The sequence below is a fragment of the Stenella coeruleoalba genome (assembly GCF_951394435.1).
Source record: "Stenella coeruleoalba genome assembly, chromosome: 2".
In the NCBI taxonomy this organism is placed as follows: domain Eukaryota; kingdom Metazoa; phylum Chordata; class Mammalia; order Artiodactyla; family Delphinidae; genus Stenella; species Stenella coeruleoalba.
This window is the reverse complement of record NC_137147.1, coordinates 103,734,669-103,762,211: the sequence shown is the minus strand read 5'-3', so window position 1 is coordinate 103,762,211 and position 27,543 is coordinate 103,734,669. Positions and strand designations below refer to the sequence as shown.

General features: G+C 38.8%; 1 protein-coding gene across 18 annotated transcripts in view; it reads right to left on the bottom strand.

Annotated features, from left to right (window-relative positions):
* Positions 1-27,543, bottom strand: part of TJP1 (tight junction protein 1) — a gene marked incomplete at its 5' end in the record, with an annotated part of 330,702 nt that overhangs the window by 22,546 nt on the left and 280,613 nt on the right. For all 18 annotated transcript variants that reach the window (XM_079914047.1, XM_079914041.1, XM_079914051.1 and 15 more), the window contains 12 exons: positions 1,742-1,842; positions 2,143-2,353; positions 2,951-3,033; positions 6,565-6,660; positions 6,761-6,945; positions 7,227-7,446; positions 8,418-8,526; positions 10,822-10,972; positions 14,122-14,227; positions 15,148-15,287; positions 26,661-26,808; positions 27,113-27,281. In XM_079914047.1, coding sequence (XP_079770173.1) covers positions 1,742-1,842; positions 2,143-2,353; positions 2,951-3,033; positions 6,565-6,660; positions 6,761-6,945; positions 7,227-7,446; positions 8,418-8,526; positions 10,822-10,972; positions 14,122-14,227; positions 15,148-15,287; positions 26,661-26,808; positions 27,113-27,281 — 1,719 coding nt within the window. The remainder of the gene's footprint in view (positions 1-1,741; positions 1,843-2,142; positions 2,354-2,950; positions 3,034-6,564; positions 6,661-6,760; positions 6,946-7,226; positions 7,447-8,417; positions 8,527-10,821; positions 10,973-14,121; positions 14,228-15,147; positions 15,288-26,660; positions 26,809-27,112; positions 27,282-27,543) is intronic.

Below are 27,543 nucleotides of genomic sequence, written 5' to 3'. Positions count from 1 at the left end.
CTTGAATGGAAGGGGGGCATAAATCAAACTTGATTTAAATTGTAACACTTTTTCTGATTTACAAAATGCATCAATCTATTCTAATAGTAAATGACCTATTAGACCTATTAATAAAGTTAATAAAATTAATTGAGATGACCTATTTTCCTCACACAAAAAGCTGGGAGAGCTAGACCTTCATTTTAAAATCCAAGCAAAGAAAGGAAGCACACAATAGTATCAAAGAAATCACAGAAAATTAAGATTTGTGGATTTAAAAAACCTCTCAGATAGGTAGACATGTATACCTTGTGCATTTATAAACTAATATTATTTCAAAAATCACCAGTGATACCGCAAAAAAAAAGAAAAGAAAAATCACCAGTGAAAGCTATTAACATTCTACCTGACCAAGGCTGCTGGCAGAACTGTGTTGTCATAGAAGATTAGTATGGAGAGGACGGTAATCCTTTTAATCAAATGCCACAAGAGTTAAGAATTAGTAACAGTGTGTCGTATAAAGTGGTGTAGTGAGTTTATTCTACCTGCCTCTGTCTATAAAGCGTCCCGGCTGATATGTCAGTTACTCAAAGTGGTCTCAGGTTCTCATGTGTACGGTCCACCGCCCAGAGTGGTACTGAGGAGAAAAGGCATGGTTCTGACACAGGACCACAGGTGGGAGCAGCAGACACTACCTCTAGATGTCAGCATTTCAACATCTCTTCTTGGCAGAGGTTGTGTTTTCTGGGTGAGGGGCACGGGGGTTCTAAGCATGCAGCATGCACGGCCACAGCACCTGGGGCCATAGCCAGGCAGAGGAAAGGAGGGGCCATGCAGGGGCAAAATACAACAAAAACCAAGCCGACAAGGAAATACAAAAAACAAAATAAGAGAACAGATATTCTCAATCTTCCCTAGCAACTAAAATATATTAATATTGTGTTGATCTGAAGGTAAAAGACATTTAAAACAAAAGATTCTTTTAACTGTATACTTTGAGAAAATTATTATCTCTCCCAACAAAATAAACAGGACTTTCCCATCAAGAACTGCTAAAAGACCAGAAAGACTTAACAACAGAAAGTAGTTATTTTAATCTTTATAAAATCAAAATTCAAAGCCAAAAGGATGTATTGCTTTGTCTAACATTTTCAGTACGTTTTAAGAATGTTAACAGGTGCTGAGTGAAAAAAAAATTCCTTAGGTAAGGATTTAGGGAAATGCTTAAAGTAGCAAAGTAAGTCCTTTACTTCAGACCTCTCAGAGCCATCACCACGCTGGTGGGTACTGTGCTGCTCCAGGGCGCTTGGTTTGCAGCACGGTGGTCCCCAACCATTCCTTGCCTTCAGAGTGCCTCTTCTTCAGGGCGAGTCCTGGATCTCACATGCTGAGCACAGCACTTTGGGGACCACTCATCTAGCCCACCCATTCCCCTTGTTTCCAGAGGAAGAAACAGAAGCCAGGTTCAAAGTCATTCCTCAGTCAGACAGGGGCAGAGTCAGAACTCAACCCTGCTCTTTTAAGTTACCCTCTGAGAATTCTCTGAGAATACCACTGAATGGTAATTCAGTGGGGAGAGAAACTTCAGAATCTTCTACTATCAAAAACAACTTTCATAACCCTTACAAATTATAAAAACCTAAAAGCTAATGCCCCAAATTACTTTAATAAGTTGATCCAATTAGAAAACAATGGTGACTCAAAGGCTTCTCTGATTAGTTATATAATTTATCAAATGGGTTAAAAACAGGAAATTTCTTACCTTTCCCTCAGAAACCCACACCAACTGGTTCTGTTGTTGCTGAATTGCTTCTTTCAATGCACCATACCAACCGTCATTCATTGAATTTAAATTAATTGTAGCTGCAAATAGATAACATTGTTCTATGATTACAACACGGCAAAAGTCAGAATTCACTCAACCATTGCTTAGAGTTCAGTCACCACTACTGAGTTATCTGACAGATAGTATTGAGGACACACCTCTGGAAATGTCTATTTTGGCACTGAACCATTTCTTTCAATCAACAGCAGCCATTAACACAACAACAAGCATAACAGGCAAAGGTTATATGAGTTTTAATATTTGAACAACACGACATTTTTGCCCACATATTGTTGCATAGACACTGTAAGCTGAAAGAAGGCCCTTAATATACTCACTTGTAAAAAGATGGTGATTATTTTTACGAAGTTTATGAGACCGCTCATATAATTTCCTGGCGCTTTTCCTAGATTCTGGACATAACCTCATCCTCATTGTTTTCACACCTTGCTTAGAATCAGGGTTAAGGAACACTACAATTGGATACCACTGGGCATAATTCAGACGATCAACTGCATTTGGTGTTACATCCAATAAAGCATGTTTATCCTGAAGACACAAGAAAAAAATAAACAAGGACGCAAGACACGGTAACTAAGAAGCATCACCTTCAGAAAGTCACAGCTGAGACTACATTCCAATGGGAATGGACGTTTAACTGTGCTCCAAAATGTCTCAGGAGCACACATTAGAAAAAGGTGTACTCAGAAGTTAATGCAATATAATTTCTAGTCCAATTTAAAAAAAAGTTTTAACTAGCTCACTTTTAAGATAGCCCAAATACTTGCAAGCAGAGAGTGAAAATAAGTGTAACAATTTAATGTTCCTGATATGGCCTTGTGAGTAGCAACACATTCCTAACATATAAATATCAAAGTGCAACCTGAATTGTCCTGATGCGGTATCAAGTCTATCGACATATGTGAACACTGTATACTCTTTTGTGGTAATGAAAGCTCATCTTTTCAGGCACGTACTACCGTTCCACTGAAAGTGATTATTTTAATGTCTCAGTAATTTACTTACGGTATACCAGTAATAACTTTAGAAAAACTACCTTCTACTTTCAGTTTAACCAAACCCATCCCACTGAGAAACACAAAATTCACAGCTTACAAGGAAACGGGTCAATTTCTAATAACTTACTTGATCTATTATTTGCTTTATTGTATGAAGGCGAATAATACCAGAGCTCCGTTGGTCAGTTCCAGCATCTCGAGGTTCACTTTCTAGTCGTGCAGTCAGGACAAAAACAAAACACCAAATTTCCACTGGTTAGGTCAGTTTCTCAACTGCTGGGCATAATGACACGCTGGGCTCCATGACGTGTAGTTGTGGGGGCTTCCCGTGCACCACGGCCTATTGAGCAGCATTTCTGGCCTCCACCCACTGGATGTCAGTAGCAGCCCCCCACCTCCCTTTTGCTCCCACGGTGACAAACAGAACTGCGGTCAAATGTCGTCTGTGGGACAGACCCACCCTGGCTGAGAACCCCGGGTTACATCAATGCTTCCAACACTGCTGGGATCAGACGGCAAGGGGGAGAACTTCCCTGGTGGTCCAGTGGCTAAGACTCTGTGCTCTTGATGCAGGGGGCCCAGGTTCAATCCCTGGTCAGGGAACTAGATCCCACATGCATGACGCAACTAAGAGCCCACATGCCCCAACTAAAGATCCTACATGTCACAATGAAGATTCTGCATGCCACAACTAAGACCCAGCACAGCTAAATGAATAAGTAGGTAGGTAGGTAAGTAAGTAAATAAATAGTTTTTTGTTTTTTTTTTTTTAAAGCAAGTGGGCCACTCACCCTGGTGCAAAATTCAAGGGAGTGCCCCCAAACCTCAGAAGTCCAATAATATTTGGATGCAATATGTTCACAAAAGCAAAATAAATACTTCAAAATGAACATTTTAAATAGAATCAGTAAGTGGAGGGACTTCCCTGATGGTCCAGTGGTTAAGAATCCGCCCTGCAATGTAGGGGACGTGGGTTCAATCCCTGGTTGGGGAACTAAGATCCCACATGCCACGGGGCAACTAAGCCTGCGTGCTCTAGAGCCTGCATGCCCCAACTAGAGAGAAGCCGGCATGCCACAACGAAAAGCTCGTGTGATGCAACTAAAACCTGATGCAGCCTAATTAATTAATTAATTATTTAAAAGAAAAGAATCAGTAAGTGGAACGTGAGCAAAAATTATTTAGGACTGTCACTTGGTCAAGAGAAACAGCCAAATATGGCAATTCTCTCAATTGAAAATAAGCTTAAAAAAAATGTAGATTTACAAAATAATATTGATAAATTTGCTTCCATTAAAACCAGAAAGGTAAAATTATAAGTTATGTGTTTGGTCTAAATAAAATATTTAAATTTAAAATGATGTCAGTTTTAATACTCATGTCTTCAAAAATTTTCCAACTATTTTCATGTTCTGGAAAAAACAGCCATTAAAAAAATATATATAATATAGATATAAAAACATGTATATAGGGATTTCCCTTTTTCTTTTGCTCCAGTGTGGCCTGGCATGGCACTGTCTGCAAACCTTTTTCACATTGTGGCATGTGAGTGGCAATGGTTCTGTCTGTATGGCACACAGATACCCTGAGGAGGCCTCCCCACAGCAGGGCCCGCCCGGCCGCAGACGGCTGCTCAATACCCGGGCAGGCCCACACTCAGCAGCAACAACTACAGCAGACTGGCTGGGGAGTCCTGGGTTAGGGACCTCTTTTCACATCAGCAGAAGGGGACTTGGGAGCAGAGAAGGCTGTAACTTGTGACTATGACACAGCCTGTGCTTTCACACTGGCAACCTGTGCCTCCCTCCTGGCGCAGAACACGCCAAGGCAGCTTGGGCTGATTTCTAACCACGCGTCTCAGAGGTCCACTGACATGAAGGCTTTCACCGAAAAGGCACAGCGATGTCTGAGGCTCTGGTCACAGGAAAGCTCAGAAGTTAGAGCTCTGGTTGTTCAGATCAGACAAAGACAGAGACATGGAAGTTCAGAGGTCAGGCTGAGGGACAAGGGGATGATCTGGGAGAACAAGGCCATCGCGAGACAGCAGGGCCAATCTCCAATCTGGTGGACATGGGAGAACGACGGAGGGAGATCAACTGGGAGGTTCTGGGTGGAGAAAATGCTACTAGTCTCTAAACTCAAAATACTCTCGTTAGGGCTTCCCTGGTGGCGCAGTGGTTGAGAGTCCGCCTGCCGATGCAGGGGACACGGGTTCGTGCCCCGGTCCGGGAAGATCCCACATGCCGCGGAGCGGCTGGGCCCGTGAGCCGTGGCCGCTGAGCCTGCGCGTCCGGAGCCTGTGCTCCGCAACGGGAGAGGCCGCAACAGTGGGAGGCCCGCGTACCACCAAAAAAAAAAAAAAAAAAAAAGAGTGGAAAAAAAAAAAAATACTCTCGTTAGATTCAAATAGGATACATAACTAAGCGATCTGAATCCCTTTCGTAAGAGTCTGGTTGTAGAGTAAACCCAATTAATCAACCAATTAGTCCTTAAGACAGAGCTTTCTAAGTCTTCACACTTGCTTTTCCTAAATTTAAAAGCCCTAAGTTTGGTTACAGGTGGTATCTATACGTATCAACTTCTTCAGGCAAAATGTTATCTATAAGCAATGACCAAAAAAAGATCTCTTCTGAAAAGACTAACAAACTGAGTGATGAATCAGAAATGAACATTTTCTAAATTGCCCAAATTTTACTATCATTTGTCTGCAAATCTTCTGAGTTTCAGAAAATATCCTCATTCAACTTCACCAGCAACCAAATGAAAAGCAATATATATAATATTAAATCAGCACTTGGGAGTTTATAGTGCCAGCAGGAACAACAGCTGCACAACCCTCTGGAAGCAGCCAAAGTTACACAGCAGCAGCCAGGAGTGCTCGTGTCTTGGGTCATTCCTTCCTATCTTTGGTAATTCTGTCTAAGAAATTCAGCATATATATGGAAAAAGCTATATTCTTGAGTATTTAAATCCTTTGCAGAACAAAAGCAAAGCATAATATGGACAGACAAAGCAAACAAAATATGGACAGATTTCTGCACCCTTTGTATTAGTAAAATATAAATTTGAAACGGACGATACAAATAACTTAAAGCAAGCCTAAGTGATAACTAAGTCTGTGTATTTAAACTACCATAATAGCTAAAATAATGAAACAATGAAAGAATCTGCAAGCAAAATCTGTAAGCATTTAAAGCACTACTTCCTCGATATTTATATTTAATACTAACCTACTATATCTGTCTGCAATAAGCAATAGCATGAATCATGCTTTTATTACTCTTCTGACATATCTGAGTATTTGTTTGCTTAATGACTGAAAGCACTGGGCTGGAGTCAGAAAGAGCTGGGTTCAGAGCCAAGTGTGTGACTCATTAGCTGGGTGTCATCATGACACCCCAACTAAAGAGGCGGGGCGGTGGTCTCCGTCACAACCACCCTACAGCTCAACTCGCCCAGCTTCAGCTGGACATTCTGACACCCGCCCCATGGGATACTGTCAGGATTAAACAAGACTGTGTGCTAAGAGATTCTCATAAATGGTGATTCTTTTTCTTATGAAAGGGAACTGGCAGAGCACAGACACAGTCACTCAGGTTTCCCTCATGGGGTCAATTGCAAATGTTCACTTACAAAAAGTGTTATTTCTATTAAGTGAATGGATCAGACCCACCCTTTAGAGAAGTAATTAGTAAAGAAACACGCTCAATCTCATCTGAAGTCCGTATGGAGACTACTTACTTGCAATCTGATAAATATCTGGTTCTTCTCTGGCCAGCTTTTCTCTGGCAACATCAGCTATTGGTCCAAAGATGGTTACAGGCCTCAGAAATCCAGCTGGGGAGATTCAAATGAAAAATAGCACAGTTTATACTTCTTCTTTCTTAGGCAAACTGACATTAAAAGGTATTAGGTTCATCTGTAGAAAACAGACTACCTTCTCGAAGAACAACTCTCTCATATGCTGGGAACTTTGTCTGAACCGGCTGGGCTGACAAATCTTCTCTGCTCTTGCGCAGATTTCTCTTGGAGCTACGCAGACCTCGGAATCTCCAGAAGTCGGCGCGGTCTCCTCCTGCCGTCTTTGGAAGTGTGTACTGTACACTGGCTAACTGCTCAGCTCTGGACAAGAAAAGACAAAAATAAAAATAAGGGTATTTTAAAAACAAAATGGAGAAAGACTTATAGTGAAACAAAATGTCAAAACACTGGATAGAACTTCACATGCAGTTTAAATCTTAATGGTTAAACTAAAATAAAGGAGTTTATACAACTAAGTCAGTTTTAGATATGGTAAATACAGTGAAAATTAATTCTTTACGTTACCAAAATTTCCCAGTGGGACTGAAATATTGTCATCATTTCCTTAATTTGTTCTGTAAGAAGTATCCAAACATTCATACCTGTTCTTATTAGGGATGATGCCTCGTTCTACCTCCTTATGATTTTTGCCAATTCGAATAGCAAGCCAAGAGCCCAGTTTTCCGTTGTACAAAGTATCCACAACACGGAACACCTCTCCTTTGTTAAAACTAAGTCCATAGGGAGATTCCTTTTCGTATTCAAAATGAGTTCTAATATAGAAAGAATCTCCTACATCTGATTCTACGATGCGACGATAAACTAAAAGGAATCAAAACAAAAAATTATCAGTAACTAGTGGGAAAAGATATTAATCTGAAGAGAATACATTACGTGAAGATTCTATTGATAATATCAACAATAACAAAAACAACAGTTTCCAACAAACGGTGGCTCCTTACTAATTACTAAGTATTCTGTCTTGTGGACATCATCATTATCTCACGAAATGGGAACTCTTAGCACTTCCATTTCACAAATGAGGAAACTACTGCAGATACAGATCAAGCAACTTGTCCAAAGCCACACATGCTTTCTATTTAAATCATCTAACTTAATTTCGCTGCAGCCCCTGCAAACCTCATCTATGTCCCATTTTCTAAATGAGTGGTTCTCAAATGAGGGCAATTCTGTTCCCCCCAGGGAAGAGCTGGCATACATGGAGACATTTTTGATAGTTGCAATTGTGTGTTGAAAGGAGGTGTGTGTGCTACGGACACTTAGTGAGCAGAGGGAAGGATGCTTTTAAACAGCCTAAAACACACGGGATAGCCTTTACAACAAAGAATTATTTGGTTCAAAACATCAACAGTGACAAGCTTGAGAAACCCTGTTCTAAATGAAAATGTATCTGCTTAATCACAGAGAAAATCAGGCATTCCCTTGCATTAATGCTAACAAACATCAGAGTATATTGCTTAGAAAACATGAATACAAAATTCAGAAGCTACCCATATGCACTTTTGTGTGGAATACTATAGGATTTTTCCATGCAGATGGCACTCTACTTCAATAGAACGCCAGAAAGGTTGGCTGGTCCTATTACTGTGCTGTGTTAACAAGCACAGTGTAAGACTGTGTGCCCCTAAATGACAAAATAAACAAAATCTGTGAGATTAACAAATTCATTTATCACTTAACTTTGATTTATTAAAAACATTACAATTAAAATTCCTATTTAAGTCCTCAAACTTCTCCAGGTTTATTTTCTCAATATTCTGACAGTATCTCACCATCCTTCTTCTTCTGAGCCAATATGGTCACTTCTTCTCCTTTTGGGAGGTCAAGTAGAAAAAGGACAGCTTCTTCTCTTATGATATTTGTGAAGTCTACATTGTTTACCTGTTAAAATACATTTCACAAATTACTACTGGTCATATTTTAAGATTATAAAAACATTTATCTATGCAGGAAACAAATATATCCAGAGTTTATCTAATTTGAAAATATCACATCTTCAAAAGCGAAAATTTTCATTTTACTTTGGAGAAAAGAATATACCCTAATTTAAAACAAGCAGGAACCAAGTAAATAAAGTGAGTGAAGGTGTAAAGTCACTTAAAGAGTAGTCACAATGCATCCCGACATTAGAGATCATGCACTGCAAAATCCAACCAATTCAGACCAAAAAAGACAACTTCTAATTCCAACTGTTTATTATTATTGCAAAATCTCGGGATTTAAAATTTTAAATTATAAGTTCTATGAATGTATAATAGAGCTCTACTTTTTACTAGGCTCTGAAAAAGAAATCAAAAGGAAACAAGATTAAAAAGAAAGAGTGCATGCATTGTGCCATCTCTGTAAGAGCATCTGTATGGTGTAAGCTCAGTGTCTGCCAAATCAATGTTTAATATTAGACGCTCCTAAGGACCAAAATGTAACTTATCAAAATGTCCCCAGTGACTATGTGCAGGATTACAGGTAGATTTTCTTCTACTCATCTTCTGGAAATTTTCCGCATTAAAAAAATTTTTTTTTTATACATGTACTACCTTTATGATATGAAACAACAAAAAAACTATTAAGAAATATTTTTTGAATGATGTATGATTACTTCAAACAGGATATGGGGTAGGTAAGAGAATAACAGGTCTGTTTAATTATCCATGTTGTATTTGAGAAAATGTAGACATCATTTGGAGGAATCATAACACAAAGTCAGGTGGAAACCAGTGAGTCAGGAGACAATGCCCTGACTTTCTGACATGTAAGTCTGAAGCGGGAGGAGGAGGACGGGAGTGGCCATAGGCAGCCAGCACAGTCTGAAGGGGCTTGCAGAGGGCTCAGAGGGCAGCTTCTGACCGCGGGCTGCTGCCAAAAGCGACCAAACCCAAGATAGAGATACGAAAGCAAGATAGAAGCAGGGGGCCGCTGACACATCCCAAGTTTTAGGAAGAATGATTAAAGAAGGTAGGAAAAGAACTGAAATGATTAGAGGAGCACCAGAAAAGCACTGTTATGGAATCCAAGGAAGAAAGCACTTCAAAAAGGACTTGTTAAGAAGGTCAAAACACTAGCAAGAAATACAGGAAAATGAGGGCTGAAGATGACATTAGGTTGGCAATGCCTCATGAAAATTCACATTCAGTCGTGGTTAAGGTGGAAGGCAGACTACACAACTTTATGACACAAGGACTGAAAAGCAAGCAGGGAAGGGACTCAACCAAACCTTCAACAAGTTCAACAGCCAAAGGAGAAAAGACAGACAATGGAAGGCTGATGAAGAACCAAAGGATAGGGAAAGAGGAAAACATGAACAAAGCAGCCATATTCTGGGGCAGGAGGAGAACGAATGCAGGACACGGGCAGGAGGCAGCCTGAATGCAGGAAGAGACCAGAACAGAGGTGGCAACGACAATCTGAGGCAATCTCCTCTGGCAAGAGGAGTAGAGCAGATGTAGGAACTCCCACTTGAGAGATCTGATCTTCCGATTAAAACAGCACATAGTGCATCTGGCAGAAAGTTTGGATATTTTAAAAAGAGGAGAGAAATAAAGATGGTACTACGTTACTAGGCGGCATTGCTTATGGAAAAGAAACAAAAACATACACAAACAAAAAACAAAAGAAAAAGACCCGATTGGCACCCTGCATCTAAACTAGGCTTTCCTGGACTCTCCCCTCTTGTGGGGTATGAAGCTTCAGAGCCCAGGCAGCTTACACATGTGCCTGATGGAAACCCCATGTCTGCACACCTGAGCCATCACCTGTGGTGAAGAAGGTCCTACAGGGCTCTGTGGGCTGCTGCAAAGACTACTCCCACTGGAGAGGAACACCCGCCGCTGCCCTAGTGGCAAGTTGTGGCCCACGGCAGAGTCTAGCCAGCCTGAATGTTTAATTGAACTTAAAATAACTGGTGGATGTTATGGGGCTCTAAGACTTACTTTTTTTAGGTTCTATGAACATGAGTGATTAACACGAGACCAAAGAACCACACTGTGTAGTAACAACACAGCAGTGAATAAGAGCAAAGGCAGGAATGAGAGACCTGATGGATTCTCAATCTGCATGCTAAATTGGTTCTAGACGCTACAACAGATTACAAGCTAACTGCGATAGTGAGTCTCCTGTGTCTGATGCCTTTTTCTAAAGATCTAAGTACTTTGAAACCACATAAGTTGACCACTGACATACCCTGAGAATCTGATCACCCTCTTCCAAGCCTTCTTTGGCAGCAGGGCTATCTTCAAGAACGCCAGCTACAAATATTCCAACATCATTTCCACCAGCCAGCCGCAAACCCACACTATCTCCTTTCCTGAATTTTACTAATTTCATGCTGGGCCTGTTAAGACAAATATTTCATTTGAAACAGTTAAGAGAAGCTTGAAGAGTTATAGCAAACTACTACAATAAAAACCATATTTAGAATAAAACAAAGGACCATCATCTCTAAAATTTGCCCTACACCTCTAATTTACTGAATAAAATTTATCATTAGAATACCAAACCAGATTTAATAGCACTTTCTTTTAATTTTTGATTAACAAAATAAGTTTCGAAATATCCAAATTCAATATGTAAGTACTGTTTTACATAATAATTATAAAATTACTTCATAACAATGCTTTCCCAACTCTGAGTCTTGGATTTATGTGGTACATTAACAATGGCTAAAAAATCTTCCATTTCTCCCACCCCAATTCATACCATATCATCTCTACTGAATAACTAAGAAGCACTATTGTACGAAGGTAGAAACTGAGCATAAACTGACAAATTTCCCTAATGCCAGAGAGTCAAAAACAGGCTCTAAGCACTGTAATCTCTATACCCAACAGACAGCGGTTTTGAAACTTTGCAGTTAGGGGACTCCTTCAGTAGTTCACACAGATCACTTACTCTGCAGCCCCTTTGAATTTTAAACAAAAAGCTTATCATCATTCAGCCTTTTGGGATTAGCCCCATATTTAAGCTCTGCCCCCTTCTTGCTAGAGAGAATGGAAAGGAATTAATGCAGGCACATTCCTCTACTATCAGTGTAGTGTCAAAGCTCTGTGACACTCCTAAAACACCAAAGAATGCCTTAGAAGAATGGCTAGACAGAAACACATCGTAACTAAGCATTACCCTTTTGGGTAATTAATTACAAATTACATACATAATTACAAATTTCCCTTCTAGGTTTCTATAACCATCCCACATTCCAAGCCAAGAAGACACACAATTCTACCTATTCTGACACGATGTGTGGGAAAAAGTCCTTTTCCTCTTAATTCACTAAGTAACAATGAGCAAATAATTAGAAACTAGTAGTAACGAAAAAAACACAAATCAAACGAATGAATGAGTTGAGGGAAGAGAGATGCCTCATTCTTTAAAACCAACTAAAGACCACCTTAGCTTTCAGAACGTACAAGGTAGTCACATTTGACCTTGTTTCTTCATGTAGAACTAACATTAGCTAGATGGAAACCTGAGAGTCTGTAGGTCAGATGAGGTCACTTACTGCCAGGGCTGGTGGTACCCTCAGTGCCCCAAATCCATTTTCTGGCTTTACCATGGAGGGTGTGAGTCCCTCAGCTGTGATGGATCCTACTTTTCCAACTGCATCAAGAGCCTTCTGACAGACTCCTCTCCCAAACCAACTGTACAGACAGCTCTTTTAAACATTTCCTTAAAGACCTTAAGGCGCCAGGTCCCTCAAGTCCTCTCCTAACACTGACCCATCTAGTGCACCTCAAAAAGTAAAATAGCTGATTGTAGTCTGCATCCTTTAGTAAAACCTGGCTTTTTATTGATAAAACCACTGTTCAAGGACAGCTCTACGCCCCATCTTAGGGTCATGTGCCCTACATGCCTAATATTTTATACTCTGCCCTGTGTTATGTCAACCACATGCAATAGCAAAAATCCTTCTGCCTCGAATCCAGTCACTGAATCTGAATGAATAACTAAACCTTTCCTGGCTAAGCTACAAATCCTGCCCACATTCTCAGTTCTCTTTGGTATCTGTCCTTCAGTGCTCCCTCAGGGAAACAGGTCTCTGGAATCTAGTTATTAAAGTTTTCGTAAAACTTACAGAGTTAGGAAAGCTCTCAGGCCATTCTCTTTTTTTTTTTTTTTGGCTGCACTGGGTGTATGCTACTGCCCACGGGCTTTTTCTCTAGTTGTGGTGGGCAGGCCTCTCATTGCGGTGGCTTCTCTTGTTGCGGAGCATGGGCTCTAGGCACGCGGGCTCAGTAGTTGTGGCGCACGGGCTTAGTTCCTCCACGGCATGTGGGATCTTCCCGGACCAGGGCTCAAACCCGTGTCCCCTGCATTGGCAGGTGGATTCTTTTTGTTTTTTTGTTTTGTTTTGTTTTGTTTCTGCGGAACGTGGGCCTCTCACTGTTGTGGCCTCTCCCGTTGCGGAGCAACAGGCTCCGGACGCGCAGGCTCAGCGGCCATGGCTCACGGGCACAGCCGCTCCGCGGCATGTGGGATCTTCCCGGACTGGGGCACGAACCCGTGTCCCCTGCAACGGCAGGCGGACTCTCAACCACTGCGCCACCAGGGAAGCCCGGCAGGTGGATTCTTAACCACTGCTCCACCAGGGAAGTCCTCAAAATGTATAATTTTAAACTTGTGATACTTTCACCTATTTCAGGAGCCATTTCTCTCTACCAAGCTAGGTCTTATGGTAATAACCCAATTTTCTTTAGCAGAGAAAACAGATGAGAGCAGAGGTCTACATCTAATCTACTTTAGGAAATCTGGTAATTTTCCATTATTCATGTCATGTCTCTTTTACCAGAGAGGCAACAAAAACTAATCTGATGATCATGATAGTTTGAAATCTGGATATAAAATCTACATCTCAATCTCAATGTATAAAATATAAAGTAATAAATGTTGTGAATATCAAAAACTTACTTGTGAGTTGCTAACTAATCTAGAACAGGTTTCTCAACCGGAGGTGATTTCGCCTGCAGGGAACATCTGTCAGAGCCTAGAGATATTTTTAGTTGTCACAACTGGGTGTGTATGTGTGTGCTACTAGCAGCCAGTGGCCAGGGACGCTACTAAGCATCCACCATGTAAAGGACAGTCCACCACAATAAACAATTATCTGGCCCCAAATGTCAACAGCGCTGAGATGGAGGAACACTGATTTGTTTTTAAAATGCTAGGGCTTTAGAATGCCTGTGAAAATTCTGATGTTTAAATAGAAAGCAATTTTCTAGTTTTGTAATTCCTAATCTAAAAACTAGGTAGAGAAAAAAACAGTGGTGAGAAAGAAGTAAACATCTTAAATGTTTCTTTGTTGTTCTCTAATCTCTAACTATTCTATCATATAAATAATTTTAAAAACCAAAACAAACACTAACCATAGCATTTAACAGTATACACTGTCTTTAAAAGCATATATAATATGGTTCGCAATTGAATTCTCAATTTAAATAATCCTTAGTAACGGGCAGAGGAGACAACACAAGTTTAAAACCACATTACCGAAGAATCCCATCTTCATGAGTTGCATTAGGCAGGATCCCATCAGATGGACTGACAGGTAAATCCACGTCTGGCTGTCCAACCTGAGCATACACAGGCTTTGGTTCTAAAAGAAAAGAAAATTTAAATTATGCAGGAATCACTTTACAAAATGGAATAACAAAGCAAGCAACCACTGAAATAACCAAACAATAAAAAGTCTGCAAAATACAGCAAAAATGTAAGTTCAGAGAACCTGATCAGGAACATATATACTACATATGCATATATCAGGGTACATTTTACAGTTATAAATTCTGGGATCTTTATAGCATGTATGCACGTTACATGGTCACCTATGCTTTCTATAGCTCCAGCTGTTACAGTCTGAAAAATATACTTTTTAGGGAAGAATAACAGAGGAAGAAGAATATAAGAAGAGAGAATCCCTACATTTCTCTGTTAAGACTGTCAAAGTAGCCTTCTTTCTTCACTCTGATACAGTTTATTTTTAAATTTGCACATTCCTGCCACTAAATAATCAGAGCAGAAACAGGTTTTGAGAGAAGGACCTGAGAGACAGTAGAACCAGGACCTCCAGGCCTGTCAAGCAACTGGATCTCAGAACCTTGCAGATTCTTATGTGTGGTCTTATATACAGGTCAGCAAGGTATACTTCATAAAATGTTTCTTAAAACACTTTCAATAGACAAGAGAACTTTAAACAGTGTCTAAAGCCAATCTACTGTTTCCCTTAATGAGCAGTACTGGAAAACAACCTCACTCAGTGTGAACAGCTGTGAACCACAAATAACTTCTATCTGGAAAATCTGAAAAACATTCACGAACGTTTACTGATATACGGCAACCTCCCACTTACAAAGAAAATGCTGGAAGTACAGAAAAATTCACACATGGGTAGTAGGTAGCAGCAATAGTAGTAGTAATAATAATTGCATCTTTATATTTTCTGTAAATATAATTCTGTAAATTGTGAAACAATTTAGTCTGAATGCAAATGCTTCCTGCACTCTAGGCTAGGCTTACCTGGAAGATTGGGTGTTTGTTTCTCATTTCTTTCAACTGTAACTTCTTCCACTGTTTTAGGTGTGTGATCATCTGCATGCTTTACAGGAGTTGAGACAGCCCCGGGTTTAGAAATTCTCTCTTCCTCTCTGCTCCGGAGACTATACATCAGTAAAATAAAAACTTATGAGCATGCCAAGACAATGTCAAAAAAGGGTGACAAGGGACTTGCTCTAAAAGATAACAAAATATTGTAAAAACTTAGTAATTAAAACTAGAGTGCTACTGCCACAGAAACAGATAAATAGATCCATGTAACAAAACAGAAAATGGAGAAATATATCCACAGTACCAAAGTTTATTACGGAAGCAGCAGCCCAAAACTGCTGGAAGAGAACACACTGTTTAATAAACAGTGTTTAGAACAACTGTCCACAAATTTAGAAAAATTAGATCTCTATGCATATCAATGACATAAGTATAAATTTCAGATAAAGTCTTAAACATAAAATATATTTTAAAAATCTTATCAAAAATAGAGGACTCTTAAAGTAAGATTCAGTGCACAAAATTAAGTGAATACATAAAAAGTTTAAAAAGGTGTGAAAATAATTTGAAAAAATATGTCTTAGGTTGAACCAAATGAATTTTTTTTAAGTTCAAACAACTGAACATTAGCAATTTGACCAAACAAATGTAACAGGAGTTCAATTTTAAGACTATATATTGATCTAACAATACATATAATAGGAATTTGATATTTAGAACAAACACACTTTTTAATTATTTTAGAATAAAAAGAGCCAATATGTGAACTCATGGACAAAAATGAAAAAGACCTTGGGCTTCCCTGGTGGCACAGTGGTTGAGAATCTGCCTGCTAATGCAGGGGACATGGGTTCGAGCCCTGGTCTGGGAGGATCCCACATGCCGCGGAGCAACTAGGCCCATGAGCCACAACTACTGAGCCTGCGCGTCTGGAGCCTGTGCTCCACAACAAGAGAGGCCGCGATAGTGAGAGGCCCGCGCACCGCGTTGAAGAGTGGCCCCCGCTCGCCACAACTAGAGAAAGCCCTCGCACAGAAACGAAGACCCAACACAGCAAAAATAAATTAATTAATTAATAAACTCCTACCCCCAACATCTAAAAAAAAAAAAATGAAAAAAACCTAGAAACAGACTTCCCATAATATGGAAAATTTCTCATCAAAGGAATAAGCTGGAAGGATGCTCACCTGTGTTAAGTGAAACAAACTACTATCTGAGGAATATGTGCAGAGCCTGATCTTTTCAAATTATTTTTAAAACACACAGAAACTCTATGATGCTAAAATGTTTGCACGAGTACGGAGGAAAGCTTAATTCAAGAAGGAGATCTGGGATGAGGTGGAGTTGGCAGATTTGGCCTATTTCACCTAGAACGTTCTAACGAGCATACAATGCTTTCATAATTGAAGATTAAAAATTAAAATATTAAAGTTACAATGAAATAGAGTTATATCTGGAGACATGAAAATAGCCCCAAAATAAAATGTGAAGAACAAACTGCAGAATATACGTGGTGTGACATCACTAAGGTATTAAAGAAAACTCTCCACAGCTACACAAACACATGTCGACGCCACATGCAGAAAGACCCAGACGGACAGAGGCGACAGAGGTTCTCGGAGTGGGGAGCAGACAAAACAGCAGCCCAGGGAAATCTGAGATTTATCTCCACTATTTCAGTTTTCCTAAGAAAATATTTACATAGTACTTATGAAGTAAAGACTGAAATGTTTTTAAATATTTTAAAATAATGTTCATTATTTAAAACAATGAATTTGATTCTATTACTGCATATTATTAGCAGTCTCGTACCAGGAAAAAATTTCTTCCCGTTATCCTCTTGAAAAAATAAAACATAAGCACTTTTCAGAGTTTCTATTTTCATGTTCATCTAACTACTCAGTGGGGCTGTATTCCAGTTTTAAATTATATGTATTAAATGAGCTGCATGTAAGTAGAACAGTCTTTCAGAAAGTAAAGCCAAGATATCTTCTAGCTCAAACCAGAATGAACTTTCTAAATCATAAAAGGTTAAAATTTTTAGCCACTGCTTATGTAATAAAATCTTACATACAATTTAGTCTAAGTATAAATAAATACAGTTAAACTCTATCCCCAAACTGCTCTAGGCACCTCAGAATATAAAGGGAAATACAAAATAATAAATTCTCCTTGCATTCTTTGCACTGAAAAATGCAAATGATGCATTCTCATTGCATCTTTATAGATGCAATGAGATGCAAATCTCATTGAAGAGAATGCGATTAAAGAACTACATAATTTTAGTAGTTCTACAGATTTTGTTGCTCTGCAACAGACTTTAAAGACTATTTGCTTAAAAAAGATCAAAAAACAAACGTTTCCAATTGATTTTCTTGTTTCTTGTAACTTAAAAATTCTAAACTTAGAATGTGACCAAGTGACATTAATGATAACTAAGAATCAATGATAATATTTTAATCTGAACGTCCTCCTCAGTGATAACCAGGACTGTCGTGCAATAGGGCTCTTGCTCCGTACATCACACGGAACTCCCGCTAGTAGAGTTGGCTAATTTTCATACTCTATACCACCTTTCTTTAATATAATTATTATGACTTAACATTGCAGATGGGTGGAACGCACATCATTCTATTAAATTTTTCATACAATTAATATTTGGAAAAATCATTGTTCATTTTTAGTGTATTTCCATTATCTACCAAAAGATGGAAGCATTATTCAATACATGCAGATTTGGAGCCGTGCTGTTAATGGAATTGTGAAGCAAGTCATTTATGTAATTTAAAATTTTCTAGAATCCATATTAAATAAATGAGGTGAAATCAATTAATACATTTTATTTAACTCAGTATACCCACAATATTATTTAAGTAATCAATATAAATGATTAATGAGGTATTTTACACATTCTTTTTTGTGTACTCAGTCATCAAACTCCAGTGTGTAGGTTCACACTTACGTCTCTATTTAAACTGGCCACATTTCAAAGGCTCCACAGCCACATGTGGCTAGTGGCAATGGTGTTGGGCAATGAAGATCTAGAGTAACAGTATAGAACAAAATAATCAACTTTTCCAAACATTTAAAATGTTCTACTATGAGCATGTATGACCATTAAGTCTATTATAAGACAAAGAATAGAATTTAGACACACAGAATCAGCCTACAATCAGGGGCAGTTATTGAAAGTGAAGCCATAAAAAAGGAAAATATATTTTCCCCAAACCTTCCTTACATAGTTCTACCCTAATGGCTCCCATGTAATATTTAAGCTTTAGTAAAAAACAACTTTTGCTATTATGAGTCAAGCCAGCTTTATACAAAAACCATCTTTGTCCTGAGTTGGACTCATGTTTATCTACCACACTCTGGCTCCTAGTAGCCTAGAAAGAAACTCCAGGCATTCTAGGGGACCTTGAGACCCTCTGAAGGGTGTTTTTGTTTTTCCCCTGGAGGGTAAGCAGATAGGTTTTGTTTTTCAGATTTTTCACTTGTACATATTAATCTAACGGTAATGATCCATTAATCTAGAGACTTTGGGCTGGTTAAAAGCTCTGCGGAACAGCTGTTAAGACAAAGTCTCTGAAAGAGAGTTTTTACAGTCACATAAATGGGCTCATTGTAAACAGAGCCTTAAATTGTATCCAGTCAACTCTGTAAGTACAGTAGCAGATTAACACACATTCAACCAGATCAGCAAAGGGTAACAGATTAAGTGCAAAACTTCAGGTGTAAAGTCACAGCTGTTTGGGACCACTTAGTGCAGGCAGAGGGCAGGCAGCGAGGTCAGGAGAGGGACCTGGAGAGACACTGCAGGAAGAAGGGGCTCTCCTCCGTCCCCTCGGCAGCCCCTGCAGGACACAGGGGCCAGAAGCACTCAGTGGCCAGCAGCTTTCCCCAGACACTTCCTAGGTTGGTTTTACAGTGCGCGGTCTCTGACAAGACACCTCCTCAAGATTGGCTTTCCCAAGCCCCTTGGAGGGCAGATTTCCTGCAAGTTCATCCAGTGACACCACAGTGAATTCTCTGCCATGCAGTGGGCCTCAGGTGTTGTGAGGACAGGTGGGGAAGCTTCTTCCTTTGGCAAATCCATCTCAGCACCAGGGGAAGGACCTGCTCCTTACATCTGATTCTTATATTTTTCAGTTCTCTTTGTTTATTACTGGCGAATCCCTTGTCACTCCACTCTCGTTATATTTAATCTCTTTGTATTAAATTCGCTCTGTTCACAAGAAACTGTGCTTTCTGTCTTTTAGACGCTGATGAAATATGTCAGACTGCCAATTCTTCAAGGAGTTTTATTTCTGATTTCTAGTTCTCAAACACCTCCCCATCTGACTGGTTACATCTTATTTAAAACTAATCTTAATACAGGAAATAAACTGAGGCTGAATGTTCACTGTAATAAAAAATCCTTTTATAAAGCTAATTTCCTCTTATATAATAAATGACTCATCCTACATAAGCCAATTTATAATTTCTTTTCAGAAACTCATTTATTGCATAAAGGTAGGCAAGATCTACACAGCTTAGGATGAACACAGCAACTAGGTACCGTTTAAAGGCCACTGGACTATCTCAGCCCCAATTATCAATAAAGATAGAAACTTAGAAAGTAACTTAACCAGACTCCAAAGTTCTTCTCCACTGGCAGGGACAGTTCGGCATGGAGGGCTCCTAATACATATGAGAAAGAAAAACTAAGGCACACTCAAGTCTGACTTCTCAGAATATTGCAGCCATTGCTAATCTTCTAAATTTCATATGGAAACAGATATTTACATACTGCGGTTCCTCCTCGACAGCAATTCAAAAATTACAGCATGGCACACAGACGATTATAGGGATGAAAAAGGCAGAGAGATGTGGAGATTCTGGGCTGGTACTTGGGCAGAGAAGTGAAGAGCTGCCCAGGGAGTATGCTGAGAAAGCAGGGGGAATAATTACCTTATATCTACTTGGCTACATTTGCAAGCAAAGTTCTCACAATTTAAATTTGTTCTTTACACATTGTAATCTATTTTCAAAAATATATATATGTGTGGTGTACGTTTTTGAAAAAATATGAGTGTCTGTATTGCTCACTTTGACAAATGGCTTTCTGGCAATAACCTAGCTACATATTTATATGAAGCCTATCAGCTTGTACAGAGATTCTCATCTTGCATGTTCCTTTATGATGATAATGACTAACCTAGTCCATCTGAATTAGAAAACAGATCTGTTGTTCAACAAGTGTAATTGAAAAAATGATCAATTTTTAGTAAGGAACAACTGGGGAAAGACTAAGAAGGACCCTTCTTTCACTTAAGGGACAACAGCATCATCAGGGCTTCACTGGTGGTATGATTATTACATACTTAGATTAATATTTAGAGTAAACCAAGCCTTGATTGTGCAGTATGTTTGGCTGATTTTATAACAAGAGACCAGTGTTACCATACTCTTCATTTTTTATTAACATTCTCTCAAAGGCAATAAAGAATTGTCCTACGTTATTTAAACTAGAAATAAGATTTTTCATATACTTACTACTTTTACACGTGAGTGGAAGTCTGTTTTTATAATATTTTATGTTTTATATTGTACAAGAAAATAGTTCTCAGCTGATGGAGTAAATAAAATGTACACTTTTACTTTAAAAATAGTGACTATAAAGTATAATATTTAAGCTTGCCTTGCTGTCATTAGGTCCATGAACTCCTCTTAGGGGTTAAAATCCATCACCAATCACTGAGCACAACACTACTAGACCTTGGTCTATATTAACTAGAGAAATGTATCAGCTATGGTCCTCCCTCAGCCCTTCCCCTTACAAAGCATATGAAAACAAAACCTCAGTTTGGAGTTTTAATCCTGTAACCGAAAATTCCCAAGGATTGAAAGTAACAGTTGGCTCTTATCTGAATAACAGAAGTTCAGGATGGGTCTTTAATCCACTCACTTTGAAAGGTTAGACAAAGAATCTTATTTTAAAAAGATTTAGTAACAATTCAAGTGATAAACTTTGAAGTTTCACATTCTCCCTAACCAATTTTCCAAAACAGGAAAAAAAAAAACGTTTAAGAACTCCAAATCCCTGGCTATGTTGCCCTTGTGGTCCAGCCACACCAGTCACCTTGCTGTTCTTCCAACAAGCTGAATGTATCTCCATCTCTGTCTTATTCTGGAATGATCTTCCTTTGGCTGGCTCCTTCTCACTCACTCATATCAAGATAAGTTGACCGTAGAGAAGCCTTCTTTCTGCCCAAGCATGTCTCTAATACTGCCCCCTCTTCCTGCACTGTCACATCACCCTGATTTTCTTTACCGCTAATGCAAATTACTGTTTCATATTTCAAACGCATTTATCAGTTTTATTCACTTGGATATAAGCTCTATGGTACAAGGGATCTTGCCTAGATTGTTGAGGGCATAATTTATAATCATACACTGACAACATGTGCATTATCAAAAAATACTTCATAGGGGTTTCCCTGGTGGTGCAGTGGTTGAGAGTCCACCTGCCGATGCAGGGGACACGGGTTCGTGCCCCAGTCTGGGAGGATCCCACATGCCGCGGAGCGGCTGGGCCCGTGAGCCATGGCCGCTGAGCCTGCGCGTCCGGAGCCTGTACTCCACCACAACGGGAGAGGCCGCAACAGTGAGGGGCCCGCGTACCGCAAAAAAACAAAACAAAACTTCATAAAGGAAAAATGAGCGGGGTAATGTCAAAATTACTGGTGAAGGAAAAAATCTTTCAACCTTCACTGAAGAACACTCACTGTGCTGACTGCTGATCACTCACCATCAACTGTGCACGGCACAGGAGGCATAGAAAAGGAGGCATCAATTGTTGATTAAATTCACTAAGATTTAATAAGCTGAATCTCTCTACCTGACTATCTCTGAGGTGAAAGCGGGAGGGAAAAAAGGATGCAGGACTCCACAGCATGTCTGAAAAAGAAAATGTAATAGTACCTGCACCAAATTAATTACCAACAGTATCACATATAAATCTTGTTTTGAATCAAGCATCTTTCAAATTGGAGGTAATAAAATCTTTTCTACCTAAGACAAAGGACTAAAACCAAGGATCAGGGGAAAAAACCCTGAAATTCACCAGTCAGAAGAAGGTTATACTTCTCTACATTTTGAAACAGTAAAAAGAAATGTTCAGCTTATGTATATGGATGTTTCCACAATAATTTTTAGCCTATTGGCAAAGTTCTATGTATGTTCCAAACAGAACTACACAATATCTAACAGAAACGATATATACTAGGGCAAAAGAATATTTACAGCTCTCTAAACTCAAAGAAAACAACCATGGAAGGTGACATATAAGGTGTGTAAATAAAAAAACTAGATCTTTAATTTAAAAGCCAAGGCTTCTCTAAGGTATTTAAGCAGAAACACCATATGCCCTACATGCATGTGTATGAGGACTCACCTGGCACTCTGAGAGAACAAAGGCATGAACCTGCATTCAACCCTGATGATATAGGTGGACTGTATAGTTAAAGGATTTTTGATCCCATTATTTAACTTGATTATTTAACTTGGCTCAATGCTCGGATTTAGGCTAGAAATTCGCATTCATAAGAACAAATTTAATCATCATATATTTGTTACACCATAAGCAGTATCAATACTGACACCACTAACTTCAGAATTCAGTGGAGACATTTCTCTCAAGAGAAACAAACAATGAAACAAGTATTTTAAACTTCTACAGTTTTAATCTCTAGACTGCTTTCAAGTACTTCAGAAGCAATCATTTTTATGAAATAGATATGCTAAATATAAATCAGACTTTTTCCTGTTTGTTAAAATATACAATTCCCTAAAAACCTTAAACAGCTTATTCTCAGATGCACCTTGTCAGTTTATGGAATGACTGAGTATAAGAAATACAAAATACAAACCTTTACAATGCAAATTTTCTACAGTTGAACCTTATCCTAATTGGTCTGAGCTTTTACTGTAATAGAATTTTTTCAACAATGCGACGGCTTATGATTAATCAGTAGCATGAGAGTCACTTTTATTAAAATAGTTTATAGAACAGAACCAAAAACGTAAACATATGTTGCTCCTCTAGGGAGAAAACGCATAAAATGGATCTGTTAAATTAACTGTAAATACACTAGGGAGAGTACAATATAACCAAACAGAGGCTTAGAACACACTCTGCAAATCCAATACTCTCTAGTCATGCAGGGACTGCAGTGAAATCAGTGAAAGAGTCTTCTCATTGACAGCCCCTGACAATCGCCATGAGGCAGTGCCACCAGCCAAGGACTCTCAGTATGCCCAGCTCCCTCCTAGAGAGGGAGTCTCGGCCCAGAGTGGGCAGTGAAAAAACACCGAATAAAATATACAAAACAAACTTAGCAACAGCATCAAGCTATAACAAAATCACTGTAATAATTCTCTATACATATATTATTTTTCAATTTAAAAACAAAACTATTTTAACATCCTAGACCAGGGAAGGACTGGCAGACTTTTTCTGTAAATGGCTCTGTGGGCCATGCAGTCTCTGCCACAACTTAATTAGGATGAGTTCCAGTAAAACTTTATTTGCAAAACCAGGCAGCAGTCTGGATTTGGCCCACAGGCTGTAGTTTGCCAGCCCATGTTCAAGACAACAGTAAGGGTACACTGCTCATCCAATTATTATGAAGAAACACGCTCATGTGTTTTTCTCAGAACTCAGACCATATAACATTTGTTCTCCAAGAAAAGAACATCACACAGAGGAACATAAGTAGGTCATGACAACAATGGAACACAATGGAATGCTTTATAGATTTCTGCTCCCTTAAGTAACCTTCCACTTTTTTCTTTCTCTACACCCATAAGGTCAAACACTTAAGTCAAAAGGCCAAGAGCTTTAATCCTGGCTCTAATCTCTTGTCAACTACATAACCCTGGACTTTATCACAACCACTCAGCTTAAGCTGACTTGCCTACAAAACGAGCAAATCTTCTTAGAAATGGTTTAATATGAGCAGATGTGAAAGCACTTTTGGAAACTCTAACTGATGATACTATTACTACTACTACTAATCACCATACTAATGAGAGCAGCCAATATTTGCGCCAGGTGTTCTAATAACTAATTTAACTTTCACAACTTTGTAATGCATGATGCCTTTTTTTACAGCAAATGAGAAAACTAAAGTGCAGAGAGGTTTCAAGGTTGCGCAAGTAACCAATGGCAGGGTGGGACTTAAACCCAGGAAAACTTGCTTCAAAGCCCAAAGAAATCACTATATTCTATTGCCTCTGACAAAATGAAAGTTACTATTCTCAACAGATAACTGCAGTCTTACAAACATACGAAAATACTCAGAAATCTAGGAAGAGAAAAAGGTGGGGCTAGTGTTTTACACACTAAACTGAAACTTTTCTCACCAGTCTTTTTTGTTTCATTTTTTAAACAAGAGCATTTAAAGAACATTTGTAAAACAAAGACATCTGTACAAAATTAAATAACAAAAAGAAAATGTCCCATGTGTTTTTTAATACTAGGATTTTACTCTCTTACTATATCTAAGTTGTTTCTCAAAATGCAAGGCACCCTCTATATTAAAACTCCCACAGTTATCTGGATTTTAATATTAACTTTAGGGGGGAAATGAAAATGAAACCTTTAAGCAACTGGTACTACTTTACATCCTGTCTTTTGACAGGTCACTTAATTTTCAGGAATTATATTCTCAGTACAAACATTTGGAAAAGAATCTGAAGACTTTTTGTCTTCTGTACTCAAAATACTATCTTTTCCTTAGTATATGCTACATGTTCTAACCAGAAGTTCCCAAATCTGGTAATGTATAGAAGAGAATGCTTTCAGGAACTTTAAAAAAGTATTCCCTGCCTCCACCTCAGATGAACTGAGAAGCAGGCCCAGGATTCTGTATTTTTAAAAGATCTCATATAACTGGTGTTACCCATAAAGAATACTTGAGGTTCCCAAGAGAGTAAAACAACCCAATATAATATGAAGATAGTTAAAAAAATTTTTAAATCCTCTTCAACTTTTAAAGTTACAGATGTCAAGTGTTTAGGAAATCTAAATGGAAAAAAGTAAGTATCAGAAAGAACTTTCTAAGGTTTAGAATTTGATTACAATAAATACAAATGGCCAAAGTTTTGATGAGCATTTCTTTCTTTCTTTTTAAAGGAAAATCATGTCCAAATTGCTTGATGCCAGCCTAGCTTCTAGGTGAGAGAACTGTGTTACAATTACAGCCACTCCCCGTGACTCATCAGGGATGTTAGCTCTGTCACTGTGTACATGTTGCAGCAGCTGTCCTTTTCCAGATAAGGTCTGTACTGTGTCAGGGAGATTTTTAGAATTAATATGTTAACCTGCAGCAGTTAAAACTAATAATCGACTATAAGTCCATTTTGCATGTGACATACTATAATATTCCTTAAAAAAATTATAACATTAATTACAAAGATCAGGGTTAATACAATTTATATGTCTAAAATCTGAAATTCAGAGAGAATCAGCCTCACAAATATCTAAACTCAGGGGTGCATAACAACTGTTATCTGTATGATTTCTGACAATCTTGAGGACAGCTCTCTCCCAGGGAGGGACTTCTCCCTTGCCTCCTCAGGGAACACTCCCTGTGGTCCACCTCTGGGCGTTCTATCTATATTGTTTCTCTTGGCACTTTTAGTGACTTCTATGGCTTCAGCTAACACCCTCATGCAGTAAGTCCCAAATCACCACCTTGAATCTTAAACTGGTCAGCTCTGGACCTGAAATTTCAAGTGTCTACAGAAGATCTCCATATGGATTGCTGTTAAACCCTAGGTCCACCCCTAGGTGGCCTACAGAGCCCTGGGGAATGTCCAGAATTCTTATGTAAAGTGCTACACGTATGTGTACATGTGCATTTTTCTGGAAAGAAGAGTCATAATTTTCCTCATATTCTCAAATGTATATGTGACCCCAGAGACTATAAACTCAGGTAAGTCATATACTACTAGCATAGCAGACCCTTTGGCATAAATACCAGACAGTGTACTTTAAAGCAGAAAATAAAGTCCAGGTTAATCTCTCCACTAAAGGACTTCTACTGTATACAGTTAACTTGTCCTAAAGCTTGCTAGCATCTTCTAATGCAGTGGGTCAGCAAATTGCAGCTGAGAGCCAACTTTTTAAAAATAAAGTTTTATTGGAAAACAGCCATGCCCATTTATTTACATACTGTCTACAGTTAGTTTTGTGCCACAAAGACAGAGCTGAGTAGTGACAAGACTTGGCTCACATGCCTAAAATACTTACTCTTTGGCCTTTTATGAAACAGTTTGACCTCTGTTATTCTAGATAAGAAATACCTAAATTGATAAAGAAACACGAACCTAATTTAAGTAATCCAAAGACAACCTATCTTCTAATTTTATTTCTAAGCAAAACCAGAAACATGTACCAAGCACACACACCTGTTTTATTTTAAACAACAGAGCATGATTACCTGCCATTGCTGGGCTGCTGTGGAGACTGTCTAGAATGGTCAGAAGGCTCTGACCGCTGGTCAGGAGATCGTGATCGGCTGTGACGGGGAGGCCGGTCGTGTGATCGACCAGAATGATCTGATGCCAGTGACTGAATTTCTGAAATGTCTGTTAAACAAAAGAGTGCTGTTTATTTTCCCATGAAATGACTACAGTAAAATATAAGGTACTCCAATAATAATGGAAATAAGTTACTAAATATAACTTCATATAAAATGGTTGATTTAAGCATTAACTTAATCAGCTACTATTCGATATTGGTGAGCTGTCAACAGAAAAAATTTTTTTTGAATTCTTATATTTTGAAGGTGTCTGGCTTATAGAAAATTATCATTTCATTCTAAAATGTCAAATCTTCCCACTTTAAGAAACAGGTCACTTAAAGGGTCTCTGCAAACAGAGCCACACTCACCATCTCTCTCAGAGGCATTAGCAGAGTGGATACTGTCAGAAAGATCAGGGACATTCAGCAGGGTAGCCCGCTCATCTCTCTGAACTACCATCTTTAACTTGCCTTTAGACCTCTCTATCAATGTCTTTGCATCTGTCAATGACATATTTTCCGTCACGGTACCATTTATCTGCAACAGAAAAGAAACTATAGGTTGAAGGTAAATGACAAAAATACAAAGGTTAACTTAGTCTGACATGAACAGGAATATCTAGACTACTCCTGGGCTTGCTCTGAGAACCAAAATATTCCCTTTACACTTTTCCTAAACTATCAAAGTACTCCTCCTTACTGAAATAATAAAATCTGTACTACACTGCTGCTCTGCCAGAAAAGCCCAAATTAGCATCTTCTACCTCCTCCCCATCACTTTCTATTACTCATGGGCAAAC